At 35.9% G+C, this 12,296-nt stretch overlaps 1 protein-coding gene across 2 annotated transcripts in view; it reads left to right on the forward strand.

The window, feature by feature from the left end:
- LOC6050995 (zinc finger protein 704) overlaps positions 1–7,346 on the forward strand; it is a 106,702-nt gene extending 99,356 nt beyond the window's left edge. For both annotated transcript variants that reach the window (XM_038265259.1, XM_038265260.1), the window contains 2 exons: positions 723–1,335; positions 5,853–7,346. In XM_038265259.1, coding sequence (XP_038121187.1) covers positions 723–1,335; positions 5,853–6,299 — 1,060 coding nt within the window. In that variant the 3' untranslated portion in view covers positions 6,300–7,346. The remainder of the gene's footprint in view (positions 1–722; positions 1,336–5,852) is intronic.
- The last annotated feature ends 4,950 nt before the right edge of the window (positions 7,347–12,296 follow it).

Below are 12,296 nucleotides of genomic sequence, written 5' to 3' on the forward strand. Positions count from 1 at the left end.
AGTCGCGTACATTAGGTGATGTTAGCCCTCACGCTATTTGCAATGACTCGATTTAGTTAGGTTTGCAGTCGAATTGGGATTTTCAGGCTTAAAAATTGAAAATGTACCGCAAGTATTATAGTACAATTGCCCAAATACAGGGACTATTGAACTTAAATTTTATTTATTTTTTTGAGAAAAAAATGTTTTTTTTTTATATTTTAATCTTTAAAGTATAAATATAGTATATATTTTAATTTGATGCCATTTCGAATTTGAAAACTCAAAATTTAGACATTATATGTCAATTTGTATCTATGATTTAAATAACGTTGAAACAATCATTGCTACATGACTCAAAACCGAAAAATCATAATCCAAAATATTTTTTTTTCGAATTCTAATCTTTTTAATTAACAATACTTGTTTAACATTTTCATGTCTTTTCGTCCTGTAATCAAAAATTTTCTTTTTATTGTTCTATAAAATCAAAATGTGGCTTGAAATTGCGAAATCAGCGTTGCTAAGTAAAATTAAACTGCGTTACAAAAAAAGACCGTTCAAGGAAAATATCTAGTTTTGGAAAACAAATTCCAAAATGAAAAGCATAAAAAATTTCATGCTTCGAAATGCTTAAAACTGTAGTCACCCTGTAAAACCGCTCCACAATTCTTGATGCATTTCATGGAGACGCACGGTCGCTTACAAAACCCATACTAAATTCTCAAATTCCCTTCTTCCAGCCCCCGCAAACCGGAGGAGGACAGCGACGAGGAGGACTTTTTCTTCACCGAGATCGAGGATGAGAGTGACAGTGGCAGCGGCCACCAGCACAACTCGTCAAACCAGCAGCAACAACAACACCACAACCACAACCACCACCAAAACAACCATCACGGCACCGGAAGTGCGCGCCATCCGCCGTCGCCACCGACCCTGAGCCACCGTGACATGGCCCGGCCCCCGCACGAGGATCCGGAGTACCAGCGGCAGATCGTTGGCAACTACCGGCAGGGCCTGCTGTCCATGTCGTCTGCCGCGGCGGCAGCAGCAGTGGCAGCCCAGCAACAGCAGCAGCAGCAACATCTCGTCCACCAGCAGCAGCATCCGCAACAACAGCAACACCACCAGCAACAGCAGATTCATCAACAGTTGGGTGCGGCCATCAAACCGCCACTGCCAGGCACCGTCGGTCAGCAGTTTCACCAGAGTTTGAACAACAACAACAACAACAATAACAGCAGCAGCAGTGGGTCTTCGGTGGTGTTGGGCAGCAACGGAAGTGCCGCCAACGGAACCAATATCCACACGTCGCCGCTGATACACCACAACTACACCTGGTCGCAGGTTAGTCCGGTAAGTAGATGTTTTGTTCGATATTATTTTTCTTCTGTTGAAAATCCATCAACTAAGGATTTGGTTTTTACAAATCAAAATCCGTATTATGGTCCTTTGGTTACTCATGCAGTTTTTGAGTCCTTTCATTTTCCATTAACTTTTTCACATTCTAATGGAGCAGTGACCAGACCAAATAGTTCTGTATTTAAGTTTTACAAAACTTATTGTGAAAAGCGCTTAGTGATCAATTCATATCTTTATTTTGTTCTAAAACCACTGCACAGTGGTCCGAAACCGAAATCTAGCGTGACAAAATTGATAGCGGCCACATGTTAAGATTTCGAGATTTGGTGTCTTGAGAACAAATGATCAGGGTCAATAGGGGCATCTTTTGGTATGGTGGACATTAGGGTGGTCCAAATTTTAGGGTGGTTCAGAATTTTTATATTGGCGGGATGACGAGATAGCGCTTTGGTGTCTTCAGAAAAGTTGTAGAGAAGACCATTCTGAGCAACTTTGCTGAAGAGCACAAAGCTCTATCTACAAACGGGAAGTTTCTAGAGCCATTTTTGTAATTTAGGTTGAAGTGTTTATGAAAAAATGAGTTTTTTGAACTTATCAACTCAGGCTTGTGTCGTAGCGAGTTGGTGTCTTCTAAACATTTGTAGAGCTTATCAAAACACACATTTATCTTCCAAGAGAGCAAAAATCGGACCTTTAAAACGAAAGTTATAGCCAAAATACGACGAAAAAGACGCCATTTTTAAATGTGAACAACTCGAAAAGGTGGTAGAGTTAAACCTCGCTCTTAGAAGCATCTGAAAGTACACATTTTAGAGTACATTTGCTGAAAATATCTCGGGGGTCTTTTTTGTTTAACTTATTTAATCTCAATTTGAAAATGATCATTTTTTTATCGTTTTTTGCCCATAACTTTTGAAACAAATTTTGGCTGAAATATTTCAGGAATCAACAAAATAATTAAATTTATTCCTGAAATATTTCAGCCAAAACTTGTTTCTTCTTTTACAACCACTAGATCATTTTGTACATTTTTAAGCCCTTCTAGACAATTGTAAAGCTTGTCAAAATAAACATTTTTATTCTTGAAAAATGAATTTTGGTCAGTCCTATCAAAAGTTATGGGCAAAAAACGATAAAAAAATGATCATTTTCAAATTGAGATTAAATAAGTTAAACAAAAAAGACCCCCGAGATATTTTCAGCAAATGTACTCTAAAATGTGTACTTTCAGATGCTTTTAAGAGCGAGATCAAACTCCACCACATTTTCGAGTTATTCACATTTCAAAATGGCGTCTTTTTCGTCGTATTTTGGCTATAACTTTCGTTTTAAAGGTCCGATTTTTGCTCTCTTGGAAGATAAATGTGTGTTTTGATAAGCTCTACAAATGTTTAGAAGACACCAACTCGCTACGACACAAGCCTGAGTTGATAAGTTCAAAAAACTCATTTTTTCATAAACACTTCAACCTAAATTACAAAAATGGCTCTAGAAACTTCCCGTTTGAAGATAGAGCTTTGTGCTCTTCAGCAAAGTTGCTCAAAATAGTGTTCTCTACAACTTTTCTCAAGACACCAAAGCGCTATCTCGTCATCCCGCCAAAATAAAAATTCTGAACCACCCTAAAATTTGGACCACCCTAATGTCCATCATACCAAAAGATGCCCCTATTGACCCTGATCATTTGTTCCGATGACACCAAAGCTCTAAATCTTAACATGTGGCCGCTATCAATTTTGTCACGCTAGATTTCGGTTTCGGACCACTGTGGCACTGTTGATATTGATTCAGCATTGGGAACTTTAACTAAAGAGCATTTTTTTATATTTTCCTCAAACTTTGTTGTGGTTCACCCATACAAGTCTCCATACAATTTTGACAGCTATCCATACAAAAATGGTAAATAATCATTCGAAAATCTGGAATTTTCTGATTACTGATAACCTATTGATGAGGACTGTTCAGAAAATATAGGTGCACGGAAAAAAATCTTGTCGATTTTTTAATTACCTTTTTTTACAAAAAAAAACTCAATTTCCCAAATTTGATTTTTGATATGTTTAAGGGAACCGAAACCCGCAACTTTAGAGCCATAGAGAAGTATGGTCATAAATTTGATTTTTGAAAAAAAAATTTAACACAATTTCATGTTTTATGTCAATTTGAATTTGCAATTGAAAAGTACTTTACAGATTTTCTGATAAAGTGACTCGTTTTAAAAACATAGCCATCGAAAGTTTAATGTTAGTGAAAATTTTGCGTTTTTTTTTTATTTATTTTTTTTTAATAGTGACCATGAGTGACCATTTCATATCATTTCAGTTTTTTAGTAGCAGTATTTAAAAAAAATCAGTAGTAGAAAATTTTAACGAAATTACGATTTTACTAGTCTAATATTAAGAATAGCCGGTTTTCGTCAAAAAATATTAAATTTTAATGTACGCGAAAAGTTATTTTAAAAACTTGGCCAATACTTAGATATTGTTTCGCTTTGCTAGGAGACGGTGATTTTCAGTGATTTTAGTGGATGGCAGACTGGATTTCGCCATGTACATAGGATGTTTTCCAGAACAGGTCGCATAGGAATTAATAATTGGGAATAAAACCAACTTCTTCTGAACCAGAATCCAAGCCGTCCATTACCACAAACATGTAAAAGGACTTAGAAGATGGGAATTATTGAACTACACTGTATTAAGGGGCAAGGGAAAATCTTCACGGTGTCCAGTTTGCCAATACTTAGGTATTTTGAAAAACTTATGATTGCAAATCAACTGGACTTTTGTAATATGCATTTTGAGGCATTTTCTCATTCAAATGTTGAAACCATGGCTGATGGTCAAACAATATCCTCTGTAATTACTCTTCAAGTAAAATGTAATTACAAAAGCTGACTCGGTCCTAACCAGTACCGAAAAGGACCTAATAAAAATAATTTTATGGAAAAAAGGTAGATGGTGAAAAGGCAAAAGTGGACGTAAAGTCTAAAGGACGAAAGTTTTTATTGCGAATGTTTTAAGAGTTTTTGATTTCTTTCAACATTATCACTTCTTCAAACGATATTACGAAAATTTGAACTCAAAAACATTATTAATTTTTTTTAATAAATATGGTTTTTAAGTTTTCCAATCTTTCTGAACAGTTTTATGAAAAAATCTGTCTTGAAACTTTATGTTTGTGGATTTGATATTGTATTAGACCATTCTATTCATTTTCGATGCAATATTTTTAGTAGTTTTTACATGTTTCCACCATGGACAATTTTTCATAAATAGTCTAACTTCAATTCGTTTCAATTTTTTTACAGGTCTTTGTCAAGTTTGATAAGAAAAGTTCTAATTTCAAAAATATTGAAGTGGATTTTATATCTCAAAAGTCAAATTTCCCTAACTAACCAAACTGTATTAAAGCGATTACTGTTCAGCGCTGAAAGCTTTTTTACAGCTGGGTTTTTGTTATTATATTTAAATAGTCACCTTTAAACATATTTTAAGAAAAATCAGTATTTTTTTATAAATGTCTGCGAGTTTCTTTTTTTTTCATTCTCTATGTGACGCGTTGTGCCTATTCAACCTTTATTCCACTTTATATTTTTTTTCCGTTCGGCCTCTTGTATTTCGAGATTTTGTCTAGATTCAACATAAGTATCACCTCACAAGGTAATTTTGTGGGCTAGATAAGGCTAGTAAAAATTTTATTTGAAGTTTTTGTCCCTCAGCTAATGGTCGATGCGGTCGATTTAAAAAATAAATAAAAAATAACATAATTTGATTTTTAAAACTCATTTGCATAAAAATATCACAAAATGCTTTCTACATTGCAACAGTTATACTACTGTCTAAAAATTTGCTAAATATCAATGAATTTATGTTATATTTTTCTTCTAAAATTGTGTGTCCTTTCCCGAACTGTGATACCAAAATTTTTAAAAAAAATGGGCAAGGGTCTCAATAAATACTCATTGCGTCATTTCAGCAAACAAGCTGAGATATTTTCGCAGATATTATTGAAATATCATGGAAGGTTTTTATAGGAAATCAGACAATATCATTATGCAAAAAATTGCTGTTATTTTAATATTGTTATTTTTAACATCAAAATCGAATGCCATCTAGGATTAAATGTTTTCAGATCAATTTAAATCCTTTTTGGGGTTGGGATTTTTGGGATGGATTTGTTTAATATTCTGAGCTAGCAGGAAAACAATTCATTTTGGCAAAAAGATGTCAGCAAATGGAAATTTTTCGTAACAAAATGTAACCATTTTAATTTCGTTCTTTACCAGCAAGAACTGTGCTCAAATTTCGGGTATGAATGCGTTTCCACGGATTAATTCTTAAAAGGGAGATTCAATGGAGAAGCTTGGTTTTTGAAAGGTGATTCCATAGCTTTATGAGCTATTATTTTTGGGCTGGAAATGAGGCTTAATTAAAATTAAAGAGCTTGAAAAAACTTACAATTTCGCTAGAGATCTATACAAATTGTCTAACGCACGCCCTTCTTCTCCGCAGACCTCCCCCCAGAAGCACGTCCGCTTGTCGCCCCGTCCGTCGGCCTCGTACCCGTACCCGTCGCCCAACTACTCCAACCAAATAGCTCAGCAGCAGCAGCAACAGCATCACTACCAGCAGCAGCAGTCGCAACACCTCGGCCAGATCCAGCTTTCACCAGGGGGAGCGTCCGTGGCCGCCGCCGCCGCCTACCACACCCAGTCTTCGTCGTCGTCCTCGATCATTTCGTCCTCGTCGTCCTCGTCTTCGCAATCGCTCAACGGTGGCTTCGTGGCGCCCGGCACGAGTCCCGGCGCCGCAGCGGGGGCGAACCGGTCCCCGCTGTCGCCGAACCGGCGAACCCGCGGCGAGAACAAAAAGTGCCGCAAGGTGTACGGCATGGACCACAAGGAGCAGTGGTGCACCCAGTGCAAGTGGAAGAAGGCCTGCAGCCGGTTCGGGGACTGATCCAAGTCGCGCAAGGCATCGTCCCAGGTGCCGCCGCCGCCGACTGCGATGACCTCCTCTTTGACGCCGCCGACTTTGACGCATCACCATCACAGTAGCCACGGCCATCACCATGGCAGTCACCACCAGCAGCAGCTGCAGCCTGCTGCGACGGTTCTGCGTGCCGGGATGGTTTAAGGTTGGCATGCTTGGATCGGGCGAATGAGTGAGTGCGGGCGTGAGCGCATGTGTAAATAAGTTTAACGTGATATATTTTAGCGGGAAAGAGACTCACTCTCTTTCTGTGAGACAGAGGAAAACCTTGACACACGACGACGAAGAAAAATAACAAAAAAGTAAGAAAAACGTGAAAAACAATTCGTAAAGAGATAGTTTGTAGGATCTATTGAGTGTAATAATGTTAGTAATTTATATTCTCGGCGAAGCGGCCGCGCATGTGTGACGACAGTCGAAACCAATTGTACAGTGACAAAAAAGTAAACACACAAACTAACCGAAAGGAGAAAAGGATAAAGAAAGAGTAGCATTCGTGTGAGTCGAAAGGAGCATATTTTTATATTACCACACACCCAAAACTAAAACACACACTCACACTCATACAAAACAATCACTCAGCGCGAAACAATAGTGTTAAAAGTTCTATATTTACCAACTGCTACCGCCGCCACCGCATTTTTTGCACCTCTTGTTAAACAAAACACACACAACAAAGAAGAAAAAAATCTGTGTCTTTTTTTCGTTGTCTTTTAACCTCACAGAATGTAATGAAAACATGTTTAGGCTTCAAGTTGACCAAAATGTGATTTAAAAACCTGTTACAAACAAATCCATTGCTAACGTACTACTAATCTGTAAATTTACAGAGCAAAAAAAAAAACAAATCCACTTTCATTGTTGTTGTTTCAACCGCCTACAAGTAAATACACACTACTCTTTTTTGTTGATTTTTAAGAACCGCGCCTAACCACGTGCTAAGCTAAATGTTGTACACTTTATATTAGTCGTTTTAAAAAAGATCCTCTCGCCCCCTCTAACCCCACCCACCCCTCATCATCATTTCCGGTAAATGATGAAGAAATTCTGAACGGAAATATCACGATCAAGGTTGTTATTCGATGGAAACATGTTCAATTCTTAATTTCAGTAAATATCTATTTTTTTAATAATTCCTGTAAAAATTCATCCAAAACTTGTCTTCGGTTTAAATTATTTTTTTCATTAAAATTTTTGCAGAGAAAATCTTTGATAAAATTAAAAAATTAAAACACCGTATTGAAAATATAAAAAAAATCCAAAAATACTTTATTTTATGATAAACTTAGTACTCAGTAACGAAAAAACAATAAAATTCAAATCCATGATTCATTTGCTTTCGTTTGACGCTCATATAGAAAATTTAAACAAAAACATTTTTCTGAAAATTTGATACTTCGTGAAAAAAAAATATTGCACAATTTTAATTTAAAAAAGCTTCGAAATAGTACTTGATTTGTGGAAATTTAAAAAAATGTTACTGAAATCATTTTTTTTAATATTCAACGGAATTTTTGTTTATATTTTTTAGTTTTTAATTCGATTGCATTTTTTTATTTTAATGAAAAATTGTGCAAAATTTCCTTTTTAAGTTTGACACTCAATTTGAAAAAATAGAATATTTTCAATAAATACAGTCTCCTGTGAAAATTCCTACAATTTACAAATACATGATTTTGTGAAAATCCATGGAAAAATGGCTTTGTTTGACTTTAATATTGCATTTTTTTTATTAGAGTATCTTTATTAAAAAAAACACACACACACACAATATTTTGTGAGAATTTTCGGAATCATTACAAAAACGATTGATTTTCTGAAAATAAATAAGCAAAAATATTGCTTTTAAAACAAATTTTGTGATTTAAAAAAAATAATTTTCAGTTAATATTACTGAATTCACGAAACATTACCAATTTTATGAAAATCAAAATAAAAAAGAAAATAAATTCAAGAAAATTTGTTTATCAATTCTATTGAATTTTATTGAAATCGAAAAACTGATAAATTTTGACCAAATTTTAGTACTAAGCATAGAAATATATACTTAAGAAATTTAATTTCAGGCAAAGCTTGATAAAGATTCGTGGAAAATTGTCCTTGTTGGCTAGTAACAAGATTACAAATTTCAGAAATTGGCGTATTTTCAAAATTACAAAAAATCAAGAAATTTTCGTTTTTTCAAAATCGCACAAAATCAAAAAAATAATAGTATTTTCAAAATTACAGAAAAAAATCCAGAAATTTGTTAAAAATATTAATTAAATGAAAATAATCTCAAATTTACATACAAAAAATGTTTTTAATTTCCAAAATTTGAATACATGAATTTTAAATAAAAGCCAATAAAATAATCTTTTTAAAACAATAACTTGAGAATTAGCAAAAAGTTACAGCACTGTGCGAAAATTTCAGTGTTTTTAAAGCAAATTTTGTTTTTTTTTTTTTTTACAAGGAAAATTAAAAAAAAAATGCTATATTTTTTGTAAATATGAGTACTTTTAAATACCACGGATGATTATTCTTTGTTTGACACTTTAAAGCGCAAAATAAAAAATAAATTATATTTCAAATTTGGAGTTTATTTTAAAATTGCAATGCTATTATTATCAAATCATAGATTTTTTTTCTTGAAAACCTTATAATTTAAAAATATATTTTGATATTGTTAGCAACAAATATTCGTCAACAACCTTGATCGCAAAACAAATCCCTCATTAACATACACGCTTATTTAAAGTAGCCCAAAATTTTAATTAGTTCACTCAAATTTCATCAAAAATTTACTTACCTTAAATTGGTTTTCAGAGAATCGTTATTTTTCACCAAATTTTGGCTAGACTTTGCTCAAATTCCGATGAATAAGCAAGGAAAATTTCGTTGAATTTACCCAATTTTGGGCTCCTTTTCAATAAGTGTGCTCATTTCGGAATCGAATCGATGGAAAAAAAAATGTTTGAAAACGAACGCAAACAAACATAAAAAAAACAAGTTGGCTTTTGAATGATTGTCTATCTCTTTATCGAATTAAAAAACTGGTAAGAATGAAGAAAAAACTCAAAGTAATAACAGCAAACAAAAAAAATCGAAAAAAGTAAAAGATAAAAACAAAACACAACCGTAAAGATAAAAAAAAATGCAACAAGACTTTTAAAGGCTGATTTAGTTTTAAAAATCGAACAAAACCAAAACACGCGCGAAACAAAACAAAAACGGGCGCAAGACAAAAACAAAAACAATGAAAAACACGAGTCAGCAAGAGTACACTGACTCCGGACGTCATATCAGACAAGCAGAACAGACCGTACGAAAAACGGGTCGCGCTCGCTGCTGAAAGTTTAAAACATCAAAATAAGCAAAACACACGATTTTTCATCGCCGTCGAAATTATTGATAAGCAGCAGATTTAAAGGAAAAAAACAACCCATTATTAACTCTCAAACGTTCTCAAACCATTGAACGTTAGGAAAAAAAACGGGGAAAATTTGTGAGTAAAACAAGCGAATAAAACCACTGCCAATAACGTTAAAGTGAAGAAAAATGAGAAAGCACGCGCGTGTGCAATTAAAAAAAAACAAAACAAGTAAGTCCCCCCTTCTTAATATTATTATCGATACTATTGTGCAAGGATATGTATGTGTGTAACAACAGAAACAGTAAATAATTGACGTGTTTTCCAAAAACAAAACATATTAATCAAGCGAGAAGTTAAAAAGTTTAAGTCCGCTCTCGAAACGCAGTGTGAGCTAGTTGTTCGGAGTACTCTTTTTTAACTCCGACGGGGAAAATTGCAAGTTAGGGTATAATTTACGCGTAAGACCTTTTTCGAAGCCGCGAAAAAAAAAGAAAAAAAACAAGAACTAAGGCGTTGTTCGAAGCGAGAAAGAAGCAACAACAACAGGTGTAACATTGTGATACCAAATTCACCCCTCACTGATTGTTACGTTATGTTTACGTCAGATTTGTAAAAACGAAACTATTGGCACTACGCCCCCCGGGGCATGGCCTTCCTCTAACGTGGGATTTCTGCTCCAGCGCCTCTGACGAGACAGGAGAAACCGGGACCGACGTTTTACTTCACCATCCGATAGAAGCTCAGTGGATAAGGCGGGAATCGAACTCGCGTCTCATAGCATCATCGGGATCGGCAGCCGAAGCCGCTACCCCTGCGCCACGAGACCCACCTACGTCAGATTTGTGTTTACAGCAAATTTCCGCGCTCAAGGTGAGTCAACCTAAAGGTGAGCGCGCGGCCGAGCTGTCAAAAACTCCTTTTTCGATGGGTGAAATCACGTGCTTCCGCGTGAGGGCGCTTCCTCCTCTGTGATACAAAGGGAGGTGTGGTGGCGACGAAACGCGTCACAATCACTTTTGTTTTGTTATTGTTGTTATTATCATTCCCGTGCGTGCGCGCGTTACGCAAAATAAAAGAAAACAAAGCGTTATTTGCCAAATTCTAGTCGCGCGTGACAAAACTGCTGAAATTTTAACCCCCCCCCCCCCCCCCCCCCCATCTTTCAACGGACACCGGTCCGATGCTGCCTCTTTGATCCTCCCCGCTAGAAAGAGCAGGAAGCGCACTGTGATATTTTGTTTATTTATTTAATTGTTTACCTTCCGGGTGGCTACTTTGGGAGCCACCGTTTGACGCTTGGTCGAAAGCGTGCAGCGCTGAGTTTGACAGGTGCACACCTCAGCTGTTGTTTACGTTGATTCGAGCAGGATCAAGGCGAATCGCGTTGAAGGTGTGCAGCTGTCAAATGTCAGCTGTCTGTTGTCGAACTCGATTTTCTTTTCGATACAAACACCTTGGTTCGTGTGAAGACTCTCGTGCAAGACGATAATTGTAGGAGAACTATGAAAACAATCCAACTGTAAGGAACAAACCTACGTAAATATGAGTACATATTAAAGAAAAAGGTAACCATTTTAACCATTCAATGATCTCTCCAAACCAACCAAGTAGCAGTTGTAATCGTCGTGTAATATTTTGTTTTCTAATCCCCAACCCTGCTACGTTTAAACCGTGCGATGTAATTTAGGGCCTTTACGATTTCAAACGAAACTCGAAGCACCCTTCTCGGTTTGCCCTTTCTGGTTTGCGAAACAAAAATTAAGTATCAAGTAATTAGGCAATAACAACTCAATCATAATCAAAACAAAGCAAACAAAAAAACTACGGAACTCAAACCAAAATTGGCAATTTGACTGACTGAGAGCTCTGTACCCGAGTTGAAATGTTCGCAAATATGAGAAAGAGAAACAACACCAAACAACAACAAACAAACAAAAACATCTGCAAAATCAAAAGCAATCGAATGGTTGAAAAAACCACGTGCGTTCAGCAAGTCCCTCAGAGCAACACACAACAATCGTGACAATCGTGACCAAAAAGCAACACAACCGCACAGTAAACAACAACAAAAACAACTCAAAATTCGATAGTTTTTGCTGGCCGGATTTAAGTGTTTTTCTTTTGGATTTGTTTCCTCTTCGAATGGAGCAGAAAACCGGACTGAAAATTACTCGCTGTTGACCGCGTTTTGAAGCGTTGCTTACCTTTAGCATCATGTTCGCCTTGATGCTACGCATCAATGCGCGCAACGGTGAAGGTGAGCATCTGTCACCTCGATACTACACGCTAAAAGCGGTCAACAGATTAACATTTCCGAACACTGTTTAAAAACTTGCAATGAAGAATAACATCAAAACAACAACAACGTACACACTCACACACATACGAGAGATAATGAGAAAAAAACATAAATAAAATGAAAGACTAATTTTTGCCTATTTATATGTACAAAGTAATTCAACTTGTATTTGGGTAAACATCGTGGGTACATCGTAATACTGCTGCAAGTTTTTTGCAAAACCTAGGAATCACACTGAACCTCTCTCACGAAAAAAAGAACACACAAATACATACACCGTTGAATGGTGAAGGAAAAACCCCGAAATAAC

Source organism: Culex quinquefasciatus, chromosome 3 (assembly GCF_015732765.1).
Source record: "Culex quinquefasciatus strain JHB chromosome 3, VPISU_Cqui_1.0_pri_paternal, whole genome shotgun sequence".
Taxonomy (NCBI): Eukaryota; Metazoa; Arthropoda; class Insecta; order Diptera; family Culicidae; genus Culex; species Culex quinquefasciatus.